This window comes from Salmo trutta, chromosome 3 (genome assembly GCF_901001165.1).
Source record: "Salmo trutta chromosome 3, fSalTru1.1, whole genome shotgun sequence".
Classification (NCBI taxonomy): Eukaryota; Metazoa; Chordata; class Actinopteri; order Salmoniformes; family Salmonidae; genus Salmo; species Salmo trutta.
The window spans coordinates 74660087-74677289 of NC_042959.1; the positions used below are offsets into that span (position 1 = coordinate 74660087).

Consider the following 17203-nt stretch of genomic DNA (forward strand, 5'->3'; position numbering starts at 1 on the left):
ACCCTGGATCTGTAGGGGGCGTGTCTCCTTTCGCCTGTCTGTCACACTTTTGCTACCTTCATGACTCACTGCGGTGTCCGTGTCTGCAGTACCAGAGAGAACTGGAAAAATGGCGGCGGGTTCTGGAGCCGTTAGCGGCCACGGTGGCCGCGGCGCTTTGGAGGCCACCCTGGACCGAAGATTTCAAGGAGTTTCCAACACTATGGAGTCTATACAGGGGCTGTCGACCTGGTGCATTGAAAATAAAAAGTATCACAGCCTTATCGTTCGGTACTGGATGAAGTGGCTCAAGAAATGTGAGTAGCTAACGTTAGCTTGTCATTCGTTAGCTAGCTTTCCCTGCTACTATACACACGTTAGCTAATCAATGATGTTCCTAATGTGTTACCTAAAAATGTTGACTCCATAAAGTTCATGCATAGCTAAAATAAGATGGGTAATAAAACGTGTGCTTTGTACATATAGTTAGCTGCCTTGCAAGCTAATGTAACTAACTAGTTATAGTAAGGTAGTTAGTACCTACCAGTAGCTGCAGTTCAGCATATCGTTATGTATATTAACGTTAACTAGCGACGTGTGATGAATTTAGTTTGCTCGAACCTGACCTGTCTGCACATGTGGTTCGACATTGGACCTGTTTAGTGCGCATCGCATGCACTATGTTTTTGCAGAACTGCAGAGGATAGAGGAGCCAGGTAATTAGCTAGCTAGCCAAACTATCAAATGTGTTTGAACTAGAGTTAAAATGGGGGTAGTGTTGACAGAGCACAGGTGATACATGTTGCTGGGTAAGCAAGTGGTCTGAAAAATCGGCCTTTAGGAAGAAATCTGGGTTAGGCCCAGGGTCGATTGTATGGTTGTTTTAACGGGGTGGCAAAGAGGGGGCCAACACCAGTCATGTGGCCATGGGAAATTAGCAAATTGTACAACAAAAAGCGTTAAATTGGCTTAAAATACGACGTATTGCATAACTGTTTGTGCCGCCGGCAAACGGGTGGCTATCTGGTTTACTTTAATACAAAATATCGACAAAAGCAATTCAAAAGGGGGACAAAGTAGTTTTTTTTGGGGGGGGGGGGGGGGGGGCATATTTTCCTCATGATTCGTCAACTCGCACATCGGATAACTGCATGTTCGGTGTGTGTCTTGACCAATCGCACATCCAGCAAAGCGCTCACCACTTTCCTGCATAGGCCTATTTATTTAGCAAATATGATAACACATCAGCCCCGACAGACACAAGCAAAAACTCTTTACATGAATGTTGCAGCATCCTACACCTAAACATTAGCGATCTGGTATGCTGTATGTGAAGAAAACGAGACGATTGCTCAGTCTGATAATCTGTAGGCTACTAACAACACACGGTCTACTATGCGCCCTATTCCCCTGGCCAGGATAAACAAAGCTGTAACGTTATGTATTTATGGCCCATATGTTTGCATTAGGAGAACATGTGATCAAGTTGGATTTATATTCAAACTTGGGCTGGTTAGGCTACCTAGACCTTTTCAATCCAAGGTGATTAAAACTGGAAATAATTAGTCAACACAATAGTGATTACATAAGAGTTACCGTCTACATGATACAAGCCTGTATAAAGCAAGCTCAGCCCAGAGTTCTATTGTCCAATCATAGTGGTCTGTGTTTTAAAACATAATTCATATGAACAAGTACAAGGTTGCTGCAGTCTGACAGGGGTTTCATCCTCCCCAGGGCCAGGAGTTTTCTGACCTGATTAGAAAAACTGGTCCCATTATAGTCCATATAAAACCTTTTTCCAACTGATTAATCACTGTCATAAGGTCTGGTGTTTTACCTGGTTAGGTTACCAGATCAGGAAGAACTCCAGGCCCAGTGGAAAAGATGAGCCCTACCACTCTGAGACTTGTTGCCACCTCTGCTGTTTCAACTGTTCATTTGTATCTGCCCAAATGTATTAAAATAAATACATGTGAAGTGATCCATATTGATCCGTATTCAAGTTAGATACTACCACCAAGTCCAGTGGTAACTCCCCCATCCAAGACATGTTTAAGATGTATGTTTCAATACAATCTAAAAGCTCTAAAATGCTATTTGGGGAATGGCAAAAATAACTCCAGCCATTATCACTTTGGCTGATGTAGCTTCATTCACCTCAGTCAATAAGGGACATGCATAACATTCTAGAACAAACACATGCCATAGCCTTAAGCTATAAACACCTACACTGGCTATACACTGGGAAACTAGTTTAGTTTTCTGTCAAGTCAAACAGCAGTTACCTAGCAATTTTCCACCTCTGCACTGCTTTTGTCAACTCAACTGAGAGAGAAGTCATGCTGGGCTCTCCGTAGTCCCCAAAAAGCCAGCCAGCCAATCAAACAGCCTTCCCGCCAGAATAAACTCACTGCCCTTTCTCTCCAATCTGAGCCAGATTGACAGCGCTCTGACCCACCACCCCTCGCAATGCCCCTGGGTAGACCAAGCTAAGATCTTAACTCCAGTGTTTGGCATAGCTGTCTATGTTTGTCAAACACTGGGGTAAAATTCTTAGCTAGTTAGAGTAGGCCTAGACCTAAACTTTGACAATGTCATTCATTGTGTTTTTGAGGGGTTATTTTATGAAGTGCATGGTGGGATATGGATATGCCATGGAAATAGATATGCCAGTTTTTTGTTGTTTATGGAAACTGATGTTGCCCACTTTCCTTGCCTCCATCTATAAAGGTTTAGCTGGTTTTCAACGCTTTCATTGCCCTGAGCAGTTTTCCTTAACTTAAAATTAATTGCACTGCAGTAGACTTAACATTTGCAAGGTTGCATTGTGTTCCCATCTCTCTCTGTCCCTGTCATTGGCTCAACCACATGTATATATGTTGTCTATGGTGCTGTGCTTTATGTATGATGTCCTCAAACATTCAAACTAGCTTTTGAACTCAGTCAACTAAAGATAAACTTGGTGAGTTGTAGGCTTCGTTGTCAAGGTTAAACTTTCAACTCAAAAGTTTTAATTTTCACTGAATGTTGGATGGCCGTGTTAACAGTTCAGCTCCAAGGGTTGTGTTGTAATGCAGTGTTTCCGCTGCACTCATTTAACTGTGGCGCTGTGCCACGACAAGATCATTGCTGCCACGCCCCAAAAATATGAAACATACATATTTCTGTCGAGGCACACTGATGCTAGAACAGTCCAGTCCACATTTACTTTTTTCCTGCAAACAAAATGTAATGACTAGACAAATCAGATAACCGCATAGTAGAATAGTTAATATATTTCCCTCGTGAGATTCATTCATGTTATGAGTGCTATAGGGAGGGAAACCTGCATTCTGACAAATGGATGCACAAAAATTCTTGCAATCGCAGGGAAAAGCAGTTTTAATGGCCTTTGTTAAAAAGAGGGGGTTGCCAGCTTTCCATTCCTACTTTATTTATTTCTTAACTCCTGAATATGTGCGAACTGCACCACAGAGGTTTTAGCAGCATCATGGTTAAGCACATTATCACTGCAATTTACTGTGAGTGTATAGGGGAGAGTGGGGCTAAATGTAACACAGTCAATTGTAAGGTACCTTAGTGTGAAACGACACCCTACTTCGCTTGTTTTTGGGAGGGTGACCAAAAAAATGGTGCTGAAACCGATGCCATTTTTAGTTGAGCAAGAACAGTGGCAACCAGGGAAAGTGTTGGGGGGGGGCGTGACATGAAGTGGTTTCGGTAAGAAGTAGCAGCAGGGGGGTTGCGTTACCCCGGGTGGCAGGAATACCCCAGGTTACCCTAACAGGTAGGAAGGGCTACATTATATTCACTATTTATGCAAGTTTTTTGGGATATTTCACTAATAGGATAACTAGTTAAAAGATTACATTTAGGATCTAGCTAATGATTAGGCCAATAGGGTAAATGCAGATAAGCAACCCTATGCTTCAGCCTATTTATTTATAGCCACTATGCTGCATCAGTTGGGCTACAGGTGATAATGCTAATAGCATACCTGATAATATGGACCATGCATATGCTATATGCATGGTCAAATATTTAAAATAATTTTAACATATGTTATTGGGTCTCCCCCCAATGAAAAAGAAATCTTCCAGAGAAAATACTGTTGTAATGTGTTGCATGACCAACTGGAAATAACAGATTGAGAAAACACATAAGTGTTTATTGTTTACAGTAGTAGAGGCCTATGTGATGTTCCGTTTCTGAACACATACCTTTTTTCCACTTGCAGAGTGAATCATACTGTACCTGAGCTGGTGCAGGTAGTGGTACACATATTGTGCCACTACAACTTCAGTTCATCACGGTTTGGTTTGGAAGGCTAAAAGCATGTTAATTAGGTACCCAAAATATCTGGTACTGGCTCGCTTGTACTAGGTCAGTGATTTCTGTGTTGGGTCAGGAGGAACCACTGGTCCCCCCCCCCCCCCCCGGTGGTGGTACTGAAAAGCTTTTATGTGGGTCACGGAACAGAAAAGGTTTGGGAACCAATTTCTGCAAACTGGGCGGTCCCTCTTAGAGGTACGCTAAGCTTAATGCTGTTGTAATTCCAGTTGACATGCATCATTTGCCCATGATTGCTATCTGGTGGTTTACGTGGCATCGCAGTCTGCCTGGCCAAGCAGACTGCGAGGGTTGGAAATTGCCAGGGACCTCACAATACCATATTATCACCATACTTTGGTGCTGATACTATGTCTATTGCGATTTTGATACTAAGATTTTATTGCGATTTGAAGTTCCAAACATATTGCTCACCATATGTCCACTGCAGAGGCACTAGAGGGCCATGAGAAAGTTGTGATCAGTCATGGAAATAAAAGTGCTGAAAACAATTGGTTCCCTATTTAAAATGATTGAGAACAAGCTATGGAAAAATACTGGAGTTTTGTTGCACGTGCCGCCAACTAGCCCAAAATAATATTGCAACATTGTCAAAACAACATCAAAAAGAATATCCTGATATGTAACTATATATATCCCCCCATCACTATGGCTTTGGAGGTTGAAACTTTAAACCCCCAGACGTGGACAGTTTGACCAGAGTGTCTGTGTTCTTTGGTCTGTTGAAATGAGTCTGTGTCCACCTAGACTACGGTGTCAGCTGCAGTAGAACAGTGATGCAGTAGAACAGTGATGCAGTAGAACAGTGATGCAGTAGAACAGTGATGCAACAGGTGTTCCATCCAAGGCCCCACATCTACACCCAATCACATGTCCTAGTCCTAATCATTCTGCAATATTCTCAACTGAAGATTTGCAAGTATTCGTCTTTACAATATACAGTGGGGGGGGAAGTATTTGATCCCCTGCTGATTTTGTACGTTTGCCCACTTACAAAGAAATGATCAGTCTATAATTTTAATGGTAGGTTTATTTGAACAGTGAGAGACAGAATAACAACAAAAAAATCCAGAAAAACACATGTCAAAAATTTTATAAAATGATTTGCATTTTAATGAAGGAAATAAGTATTTGACCCCTCTTCAAAACATGACTTAGTACTTGGTGGCAAAACCCTTGTTGGCAATCACAGAGGTCAGACATTTCTTGTAGTTGGCCACCAGGTTTGCACACATCTCAGGAGGGATTTTGTCCCACTGATCTTTGCAGATCTTCTCCAAGTCATTAAGGTTTCGAGGCTGACGTTTGGCAACTCGAACCTTCAGCTCCCTCCACAGATTTTCTATGGGATTAAGGTCTGGAGACTGGCTAGGCCACTCCAGGACCTTAATGTGCTTCTTCTTGAGCCACTCCTTTGTTGCCTTGGCCATGTGTTTTGGGTCATTGTCATGCTGGAATACCCATCCACGACCCATTTTCAATGCCCTGCCTGAGGGAAGGAGGTTCTCACCCAAGATTTGACGGTCCATCGTCCTTTTGATGCGGTGAAATTGTCCTGTCCCCTTAGCAGAAAATGATCCCCAAAGCATAATGTTTCCACCTCCATGTTTGACGGTGGGGATGGTGTTCTTGGGGTCCTAGGCAGCATTCCTCCTCCTCCAAACACGTTGAGTTGATGTCAAAGAGCTCCATTTTGGTCTCATCTGACCACAACACTTTCACCAGTTGTCCTCTGAGTCATTCAGATGTTCATTGGCAAACTTCAGTCGGGCATGTATATGTATTCTTGAGCAGGGGGACCTTGCGGGCGCTGCAGGATTTCAGTCCTTCACAGCGTAGTGTGTTACCAATTGTTTTCTTGGTGACTATGGTCCCAGCTGCCTTGAGATCATTGACAAGATCCTCCCGTGTAGTTCTGGGCTGATTCCTCACCATTGTCATGATCATTGCAACTCCACGAGGTGAGATCTTGCATGGAGCCCCAGGCTGAGGGATATTGACAGTTCTTTTGTGTTTCTTCCATTTGCGAATAATCGCACCAAATGTTGTCACCTTCTCACCAAGCTGCTTGGCGATGGTCTTGTAGCTTATTCCAGCCTTGTGTAGGTCTACAATCTTGTCCCTGACATCCTTGGAGAGCTCTTTGGTCTTGGCCATGGTGGAGAGTTTGGAATCTGATTGATTGATTGATTGCTTCTGTGGACAGGTGTCTTTTTTACAGGTTACAAGCTGCGGTTAGGAGCACTCCCTTTAAGAGTGTGCTCCTAATCTCAGCTCATTACCTGTATAAAAGACACCTGGGAGCCAGAAATCTTTCTGATTGAGAGGGGGTCAAATACTTATTTCCCTCATTAAAATGCAAATCAATTTATAACATTTCTGACATGCGTTTTTCTGGATATTTTTGTTGTTATTCTGTCTCTCACTGTTGAAATAAACCTACCATTAAAATTATAGACTGATCCTTTCTTTGTCAGTGGGCAAACGTACAAAATCAGCAGGGGATCAAATACTTTTCCCCCCCACTGTAGCTTAAGCCAGGGAAGGAAGCTGGGACACTTTTGCTATTGAAAGCGATTTGTTTATTTGATATTTTGAACTGTTTCCCCTTCCCCACCACTCCTGTGCAACTCAGACAGGCCTAGACTTTAGCAAGTTCTATTTTTTGACTCCAGGATCTTTTCGAAGAAGAGCCGTTTCATGTAATAAACTTTGGATATGAATTAGAAATCATTGTTACATTCATTGGATATCTTCGGGGCTCGATTCAATCCGTAGTGCTAGGCAAGTCAGTTAAGAATTTGTTCTTATTTACAATGACTGCCTACCCCGGCCAAACCTGGACCACGCTGGGCCAGGGACTGTAGTGACGCCTCTTTCAGTGAGATGCAGTGCCTTAGACCGCTGCGCCACTCGGGAGCCCATGCTGTTTGGTTTGTGTACTGTAGACAGCATAGAGCTTGTTGTTTTCTGTTCTGTGCTCAGTCTTCATCACTTCCTGCCCTGGTTGTATACTTTCCAACTCGCCAGTGGGGACGTTTCTCTCTCCTTTGACTTGCTAACCGTTCTCCACTTGGACACAACTGAGATGTATGAAAGGCTTCTGTATTGTTATTTTATGTTACAAGGTGGTAATGTATCTCTGTTTTATTTTGTTACCATTTACTAAGATATACCCTACTTAGTTGGTTTACACTAGTCATCACAGCTGTCCTGCACAAGATGCTGAGGCTGTAGGGCGTAGGCTAATATCACTTTCAGTTTATCAATAAGGCTTCAATGACCCTAATTGATATTGTGGGACTTGTACATACCGTTTCTAGTCTTGTTTGGATCAGAACCTGATCTGTGTCCGTATTCCCTACTCCATCAGCTGATCACTTTGAATACCTTAACTCTGGGTGTGCAGGCTTTTGAATGTATGACATTCTCCAGCTTTGATTCATTTACATTTTTTTAATTACATGAATGTCATGAACGTTGTCTTGTGTCAGAGTGTGACGACGCTGTCTGCTCTGTTCATCTGTCTGAAAACAATGTGTCATGAATGAATAGGTGGCGGTGCTGAACATTATTATTGACATTGTGACAACCGTGTTGCATGCTGCATCTTTGAACATGTTGAACTGGATCTTCATATATTCAAGGAGGGAGATGTTAGAGCCTTTATATTGCCGTTCAAGCTAGAGGGCGACCGATTAATCGGAATGGCCGATTAATTAGGGCCGATTTCAAGGTTTCATAACAATCGGTATTTTTGGACTCCGATTTGCCCAAAACATTTTTAGATGTATTTTTTGTTTTTATATTTTTTTATTTTAATATTTTTTTAGCCTTTTTTTTTATGTTGTAGCTTTTTTTTAATATTATTCTTTTTTAATTCAATAAAAAATGTTTTAATCTTTTTAAAAATATTTTTTGTACACCTTTATTTAACTAGGCAAGTCTGTGTTCTTAAATAAGAAAGTTTCAATGACGGCCTAGGAACGGTTGGTTAAGTGCCTTGTTCAGGGGCAGAACGACAGATTTTTACCTTGTCAGCTCAGGGATTCAATCTTGCTACCTTACGGTTAACTAGTCCAACGCTCTAACCACCTGCTTTACATTGCACTCCACGAGGAGCCTGCCTGTTACGCGAATGCAGTAAGAAGCCAAGGTAAGTTGCTAGCTAGCATTAAACTTATCTTATAAAAAACAATCAATCATAATCACTAGTTAACTACACATGGTTGATGATATTACTAGTTTATCTAGCGTGTCCAATACACAAGTATATATTTTTAAACCTGCATATTGCCTGCTAACATGCATTTCTTTTAACTAGGGAAAATGTGTCACCTCTTGCAACAGAGTCAGGGTATATGCAGCAGTTTGGGCCACCTGGTTTGTTGCGAACTGTTTGAAGACTATTTATTTCTTCCTAATAAAGTCAGCCAACTTCGCCAAACGGGGGATGATTTAACAAAAGCTCATTTGCGAAAAAAGCACAATCGTTGCACGACTGTACCTAACCATAAACATCAATGCCTTTCTTAAAATCAATACACAGAAGTATATATTTTTAAACCTGCATATTTGGCTAAAATAAATCCAGGTTAGCAGGCAATATTAACCAGGTGAAATTGTGTCACTTCTCTTGCGTTCATTGCACGCAGAGTCAGGGTATATGCAACAGTTTGGGCCGCCTGGCTCGTTGCAAACTAATTTGCCAGAATTTTACGTAATTATGACATAACATTGAAGGTTGTACAATGTAACAGCAATATTTAGACTTAGGGATGCCACCTGTTAGATAAAATACGGAACGGTTCCGTATTTCACTGAAAGAATAATCGTTTTGTTTTCGAAATTATAGTTTCCAGATTCGACCATATTAATGACCTAAGGCTCGTATTTCTGTGTGTTTATTATATTATAATTAAGTCTATGATTTGATATTTCATAGAGCAGTCTGACTGAGCGGTGGTAGGCACCAGCAGGCTCGTAAGCATTCATTCAAACAGCACTTTCGTGCGTTTTGCCAGCAGTTCTACGCAATGCTTCAAGCATTGCACTGTTTATGACTTCAAGCCTATCAACTCCCGAGATTAGGCTGGTGTAACCGATGTGAAATGGCTAGCTAGTTAGCGGGGTGCGCGCTAATAGCGTTTCAAACGTCACTCGCTCTGAGACTTGGAGTAGTTGTTCCCCTTGCTCTGCATGGGTAACGCTGCTTTGAGGGTGGCTGTATAGAGAGAAATAGTCCTACAATTCCTATAATAACTACAACCTAAGACTTCTTACCTGGGAATATTGAAGACTCATGTTAAAAGGAACCACCAGCTTTCATATGTTCTGAGCAAGGAACTTAAACGTTAGCTTTCTTACATGGCACATATTGCACTTTTACTTTCTTCTCCAACACTTTGTTTTTGCATTATTTAAACCAAATTGAACATGTTTCATTATTTATTTCAGGCTAAATTGATTTTATTGATGTATTATATTAAGTTAAAATAAGTGTTCATTCAGTATTGTTGTAATTGTCATTATTACAAATAAATTGTAAAAATCGGCCGATTAATCAGTAGCGGGTTTTTTGGTCCTCCAGTAATCGGTATCGGCGTTGAAAAATCATAATCGGTCGACCTCTAGTTCAAGCTGTGTTTTTCTCCCAACCACCAGGCTTCCTTTATGTTGGACTCCATTTACCTGCATGACAAACCTGTTTGGTTTCCATGTCTTAGCCTTGCCTGTAACACAGGGCTTCAGTTGAAGTTGTCAGTTGAAAAAAGTGTGCGCTGCAGTAATGACGTTTTGTCTGTGCGTTAATTATGCTTTAGATAGAAAAGTGAATATCAGCTTGTCATGACATCTGACTGTCACTTAGTAAAAGCACTGCACTGTTTGTCATTTCAGTGAAGTTTCCCATGGACACTGGTTGGTTTTGCTATATTTCCAGAATTGATTAGAAAATGCATGCATGAGCTAATAGGTCTTCCACAGGGCAGTCTAGGTTTAGGCTGGTCATCCACTGGGCGAGGGCGGTTTAGGTTGGTCATCCACTGGGCGAGGGCGGCCTAGGTTTAGGCTGGTCATCCACTGGGCGGTCTAGGTTTAGGCTGGTCATCCACTGGGCGGTCTAGGTTTAGGCTGGTCATCCACTGGGCGGTCTAGGTTTAGGCTGGTCATCCACTGGGCGGTCTAGGTTTAGGCTGGTCATCCACTGGGCGGTCTAGGTTTAGGCTGGTCATCCACTGTGCGAGGGTGGTCTAGGCTTCGGGTGGTCTAGGCTTCGGCAGGTTAAGGTTTTTGAGGTGGTTAAACATCAGGCTTCTGAGGACCCACTAACCCTCTTCCTCCTCCACCTATTCTTCTTCTTCCCTGTCTTCCTCTCCTTCTCTCCATCAGCGGACACCAACCACCGTCTGAATCTGTTCTATCTAGCCAATGATGTAATCCAGAACTGCAAGAGAAAGAACGCCATCGTCTACCGCTCAGCCTTCGCTGAGGTGCTCCCCAACGCTGCACTAATGGTCAAGTGAGTGAACTGTGCTGGATTATATGAATATTGTGAGGCACATCCTAACTTCCATTTGAGGCACGCTTTAATTGTCAATGGGGAGTCTAAGTGAACATCTGATTTAGGTGGAAGTTAGGATTAGCCCATGTATGATGAAATTGACCACCAATCTCTTGCTGACTGAATCTGTGCCCTTCTAACCTCTTGCCCTTTGACCTGGTGTCTTGCCAGAGACCCGAAGGTGCGTAATTCAGTGGAGCGGATCTTCACTATCTGGGAGGAGAGGAACGTCTATCCTGAGGAACTCATCACCCAGCTCAAAGCCAACCTGGCCAAGAAGGAGAGAGAGAGGGAGAAAGAGAAGGCTAAAGAGACGCCTCCTCCGCCAGGTCAGTCTCCTATGCTCCTATTTCTTTCTCTCCTCTGTCACCATCTTTTCCTTTTGCCGTCTCTCTCTATTTTTGTAACCTCTGTGTCTGTATGAGTCAACAGGTCAGTGTGTTGTGTTGTGGTTTTGTCCTGTAGCCCCAGTCAACCCCAAAGCTGCCCTGAAGTCCAAGATTGTGGCTGATTTCATAGTAAGTGTATTTTATTCTGTCCTCTGCTAAATTGCTTTTACCCTTTTTAAAGGGGTAATCTGCAGTTGCTACATCCATTTTTGGTTTTGATAAATGAATGATTTGTACCCATTGATTCTTGAAGAATATAACTTTAATAAATGCCTCATGAGCTTAGTTCAACTGTCACACCCCATCAGAACCCCAAATATAAGCTTGTTTTACTCCAATATTTCTAAACAACAAATGTAATCGAACACTATATAGCCTCAACATGGTTAAAACGATAATGTTGATATCATGGATGGTCAGTCCTTGTATCCATAGCTCTGTCAATGAATTTGAGTGGTTCCATTTCTTCAGCCCATCCCTCAGCTTTTTACCCAAACAGTGGTGGGATGATGCTTTATTGTTTCAACTGATGATTGGCCCTTGATGGAGATGCACACAATAATACTCTTTCCCTCCTTCCCCACGCCCTCCCTCTTTCCTTCCCCCTCTCTCTCCAGCCCCAGTCGTTCATCGAGCAGCTGGCGGGCTTCAAACGGGTGGTGGAGGAGGAGGAGCTGAGGGAGACCCAGCTGACAGCTCTCAGAGTGGACGTCTGCAGCACGGAGGCCCTCAAGAGACTCAAAGGTCAGTGGTCAAAACAGGGTTAAGGCCAGGGGTCATGCCTAGGGTTACGGTGACTGTATTACCGGCAGTCACGGGTCATGACTGCAGTCAAATTCCACGTGACCGTTGAATCACGGTAACTAGGCGTCTCCAAAACGGCGCTCTGATGTCCCCTATGGTCATTAGTAGCCTACCAAACTTGCTAATGGCCTGGTACTCAGCGCTCTATTGACCCTCAAATCACTCTGACATCAATGCAATAGAAAGTCAAATGAAACACTTCATGAGAGCCCTGGCATTAAGAGTTTGAGGGGAATAGGATCACCTGTTGTGTAGCGAGAGCCAGCTCATAGCTGGTTGATGCATAGAATAAAGTACATGTTCCTATAAGCCCATGTTGGACAACATTTCTATAGGCTATGCTATTCAATTGTGTGAGAAAACAGAGTTTTGATGGCCTCTAATAAAAAGAGGAGAATCCCATCAGCTTTCTATAGGCTAGGCCTCCTATATTTATTTCTCAGCTCTCCTAATATTAAGCACATTGTAAAGCAAAGCAATCAGAGTAGCGCTCCTGAGTGGTGCGGCGGTCTAAGACACTGATCAGTGATAGAGGTGTCACTACAGATCCGGGTTCGACCCCGGGTTGTGTCGCAGCCGGCCGCGACCGGGAGACCCATGAGGCGGTGCACAATTGGCCCAGCGTCGTCTGGGTTAGGGGAGGGTTTGGCCGGCTGGGATATCCTTGTCCCATTGCGCTCTAGCGACTCCTTGTGGCGGCCGGGCACATGCACGCTGGCTCCGACATATTGATGCGGCTGGCTTCTGTGTACTCTTGTTTAAATTACTTATCTCTACCCCAGACAAGGCTGGAGGGAACAAGTTTGCCAAGGACTTTGAAGAGGGCAGCCAGAAGCTGCAGGAGTTTGTCAGTTTCCTGGAGAACCAGATGCCTGTAGGGCCCCCTCTGCTGGAGGCTCTGGGAAACGCAGACATCTTCTATGAGATGCAATACAAGGAAGTCAAGATCGTGGCCAGCGTGAGTATTAACCAGTCATTCAGGCAATCAATCTGATTGTCATCTATCAAATAAATAATCGAATACATCTAATTCTATGGTTCTAATTTTCTAAGGCCTATAAAACCTTTGCCAACCGTGTGGTCAACCTCAAACGTAAACTGGATGCCCTCAAGTCCTCCCTTCCCGGTCCCGAGGACTCTCCCATCCCCTCCCCCTCTGAGGACGCTCCCTCACCCACCGGCTCTGACTCCCCCTTCCTGGGGCTGGGAGGAGGCCGAGGGGGTAGGCTGGGCTTTGACCCGGACCTGGATGGGAGTGCCATGGACGAGAGGGATATGGGGGTTGTGAGAGAGGGGGACAACAGAGATGTGGAGGACATGGATCTGTCTGAGGAGGACATGGAGACAGCCAACACAGGTGAGATGGGTAGGGAATTCTCAAGGAGACTAAACCTTGTCAAAATGTACACTTTAACCCCTTGTGTTTCCATCAGCTGAGAAGCAGTCATCATCAGCCACCGTTTCCAAGGTGACCAGCTCCAAGACCGCAGCAAAACCCGCCCCTGTCACACTCGTTCGAACCTCCACCGAGTCCCCTCTCAAAAAGGCAGCCATGTCTACCCCCACGCCAGTGACCCCCAGCACCCCTACGAGCGCGGGTGTGAGTGGTCCTAGCGGTCCGACCGCTCCTCTGGGAATGAACCTGGCCAACGTGGACCTGGGCAAGATCAGCTCCATACTGAGCAGTATCACATCAGCCATGAAGAACACAGGTGTGTGTTTGTCTGTACTTGGCAAGATAAGCAGAGTTAATATATGGATTCTGTGACATGCTGGTACAGAAATGTTATAACATGTTTGCATAAGATTGTTCTCTCTGTCTCTCTCTTTCTCTCTGTGTCTCTGTCTCTCTCAGCAGCCAGCCCTGTGTCTCGCCCCTCCCCTGGAACTCCCACCACCCCCTCTGGCCAATCATCTTCCTCCAAAACCCCAGTTGGACCCACCCCTCCTAGCCCAGCCCTGGCCAGCATCCTGTCCAGAGTGAACGTCACCCCTGAAGGCATCCTCAACGCCCTGTCAAAGACCCACACACAGGGTGAGACACACACAAGATAGTAAACCAGACAGGCAGATTTATAGACAGACTTTGAGATGGGATATGCACGGCTTCTGTTGGAATTGTTTTGGGGGGCACTTTTTATGCTGAGTAACTTGTGTATCTGCTGGTGTAATTATCTCCACCCGCCCCACTTTCTCTCTCCCTCCCCATATCTTTGTTTCTCTCCATCTTCTCTTCTCTCTCCTCAGGTCTGTCCTCTCTGCTGAGGTCTGGTAGCTCCTCCTCCTCTGCCCCCTCCTCCCATGCCTCCCCAGACTCCTCAGCAGCCAAGGGGCCCCCCACACCCACCACTCCTAGCAACACCAAACCCCCCCTGACCAACAGTCTCAAACGAGACACACCTGAGAGGAGCAGAGGAGCCAGGGATTGGGAGAAAAACCGAGAGGCCTCCCCTCCTCCTCCTCCCCCTCTCCCTAGCCGCTCTGTCTCTCCTCCCAGCCTAGAGTCTAAGATCAACCGTTTCCTCCAGGGGAACCCCGGGTTCAGTCTGGGCCTGGGGGATGGGAGCCCTCTGCTGGGGGGAGACGGGGTAGACGGGACCCCCGTCAGGGATGAGAGCGGGGGCACCCCCACCCAGGACGAAATCATGGACACACCAGGGGGTGTCTCCTCTGACCCCCTTGGCCTCAACAGTGACCCCAAGAGCTTAGGCTCATCCATAGGTCATGATCTTTCACCCACGGCCTACCGCAGTGACCCTTGGGACGCCGTCATCACCCCAACAGGAAGCAGCAGCGACGTGGACTTCCTCTCTTCCTCTTCTCGTTTCCAAGGCTACGGAGCGGGGAAGAAGGCCGCCAAGCTGAAGGAGGAAGATTCGAAGAGGAAGATTAGCTCTTCATCACTGGGAAGCAGCAAGGTCAAGAAGGATGGACAGAACAGTCACGGGAAGAGTCACGGGAATGACAGATCAGTCGAAGGAGAGAGGAGAGCGTCCATAGGTTCTCGCAAGACCAGCAGCGGGTCAGAGGAGGGAGGAATCAGTGGAACGAGGGATGAAAAGGGAAAGAGGGGAGGAGAGGATGGTGGGGGCTCATCTGACGGGGAGGGAGGGCAGTACCACCGCATCGAGACGCTGGTGTCGCCTTGCACAGAGGGAGCACCTTTCCAATCACTGGGGGGCTTCTCAAACCGCCAGCCAACCGGAGAGCGCATCCAGACGGTGGAAAGTATCCGCGTGATTGGCCAAGGGCTGCGTCGCGGGGGTGGAGGAGAAGGGGGGAGGCCAGGCGGAGGGATGTGGTACGATGAGGAAGGGTACCTGGATGCCCAGCCCCCCTCACCTTCTCCTCAGGGCGGCTCTGACGACATGACTTCACCCACCATGCCTCCCCCGACCTCACACCACCACCCTCATCCTCATTCTAATCACCCTCCCCACCCTCATCCGCACGGCCCCCCACCCCAGTTTCAGATGCCCCCCTACCATGGGGAGAACCCCCAGGGTCCCCTCCCCTCACACCTCCACCATCACCCCCCTCCTCCCTTCTTCAACTCCCCTCCTCCACCCATCCCACGCCCTCCACCCCCTCCCATGCCCCAGCTCCCTCCACCCCCGCGCAACTTCCTCCCCCCCTCGGCAGTCATGGTAGGCGGGGTTCTAGTCCCCATTGACCGCCAACTGCCCCTCCCTCCCCAGGTCCGCCCAGACGGAGGAGGAGACCGAGGGGGGATGGGAGGGGGACCCAGGGGGGGTAAAGGTGGCCCCACTCCCCTCATGTCCTCTCTGTTAGGGGAGCCCCCTAAGATGCCTCGTCCCGGCACAGTCAAAGAGCATTTCGCTCCCCGCCACGCACCCCCTCTCCACCGCCCCGGCACCCCCGGTGCCCCGCCTCCCTTATTGGGCCGTGTCAAGGATGGCATCAACCTCCCTCCTCCATCCCCCTCTCCCTCCTCCTCCACCCCTCCCTCTCCCTCAGGCGACCCCCTGCTTCCTCGCCCCCAAGCTCCTCCGCTCCAGCACCCTCCAGCTAGCCCGCCTGCCCAGCCCCGACACCCCAACCCCAACCATCCCCACCGTCCCTCGCCGTCCCTCCTGCGCCTACCCTCCCCCAACCCCCGCCCCTCCATCAACTCCATCCCCCAGAGACCTCTACTCCACCCTCGTGGCCCCCCTCTCCACCCGCACCTAAACCGAGAGCCACCCATGTTCCGCGGGGGCAAGCGTCCTGGCCCTCCATTTGGCGGGGGCCGAGGAGGTCCCTTCTACCCCCCCAAGAGACCTTTCTTACCCCCACGCTATTGAAATGTTAACCCATGCTGAATGAAAAGCAACCCACACACCTAGCTACCCGACACAGGGAGAAGATGTGTAGAACCCTTATGGTATGAGCCCAGTCTGTCCTCACTATGTTAATCCTAGTGGAGTCATTTGTTTTACTACATTTAGTTGATCGCACCTTGACACAAACTAGCTCGTCACCTCACCACAATACAGTACCAGCTTAGCAATTATGCACAGTGTTATGGATGAAATAGGTAACCAAACCAAATCTGCCACCCCTCCCCTCCTCCAATCCCCAGGAGCGACAATGTTCTCTGCTTCCCCTCACTAAAGCAGTGAGGGAGTAATGGAGGTGTGAACTAGAAGGAAGACGACAAGCACAGATCAAATAGAAACAGGTGGTTATTCTATTTCACTAAAATTCTACTTACCTCCGGTATTGTGTGAATAAGCTGATATAAACACTTTCAGAGAGAAAGAGAGCGAGAGATAGATGGGATAGGCTGGAGAGATGGGATGGATGGAGGGAGAGATAGATGGGATAGGCTGGAGAGATGGGATGGATGGAGGGAGGGATAGATTGGATGGGCTGGAGGGATGGGAGGGAGGGAGGGATAGATGGGAGGGGGTTTGATTGAGGAACAAAGTTGCTCCCCGAGAGTGTGTCCTAAATACAACCATTTTTGTCAATAGGATTTGGTTATCCAGATGAGTGCTGACTTTATGATCAGTGCTGTTGTGGAGTTTCTCCACCATAACCCCTACGTGCTCACAGTGCATCATATTGGAAATAATAACCTTGTTTCTCTCCTAGAGGTTTTCATGCTTAAGAC

General features: G+C 46.4%; 1 protein-coding gene across 3 annotated transcripts; it reads left to right on the forward strand.

Annotated features, from left to right (window-relative positions):
* Positions 1-46: 46 nt before the first annotated feature.
* LOC115189543 (regulation of nuclear pre-mRNA domain-containing protein 2) lies at positions 47-16759 on the forward strand. 3 transcript variants are annotated; one of them, XR_003876942.1, is made up of 11 exons: positions 48-296; positions 10723-10852; positions 11066-11223; positions 11360-11412; positions 11901-12027; positions 12870-13045; positions 13141-13444; positions 13521-13799; positions 13943-14122; positions 14335-16471; positions 16670-16759. XR_003876942.1 is itself a non-coding variant. In XM_029748168.1 (10 exons), the coding sequence occupies exons 1-10, from the start codon at positions 110-112 to the stop codon at positions 16389-16391; spliced, it is 3651 nt and encodes a 1216-aa protein (XP_029604028.1). In that variant the 5' UTR covers positions 47-109; the 3' UTR covers positions 16392-16759. The 3 variants fall into 3 exon arrangements, 1 of the variants encoding a protein (XP_029604028.1); XR_003876943.1 differs by having other exon boundaries at positions 13946-14122; XM_029748168.1 differs by having other exon boundaries at positions 47-296; positions 14335-16759.
* The last annotated feature ends 444 nt before the right edge of the window (positions 16760-17203 follow it).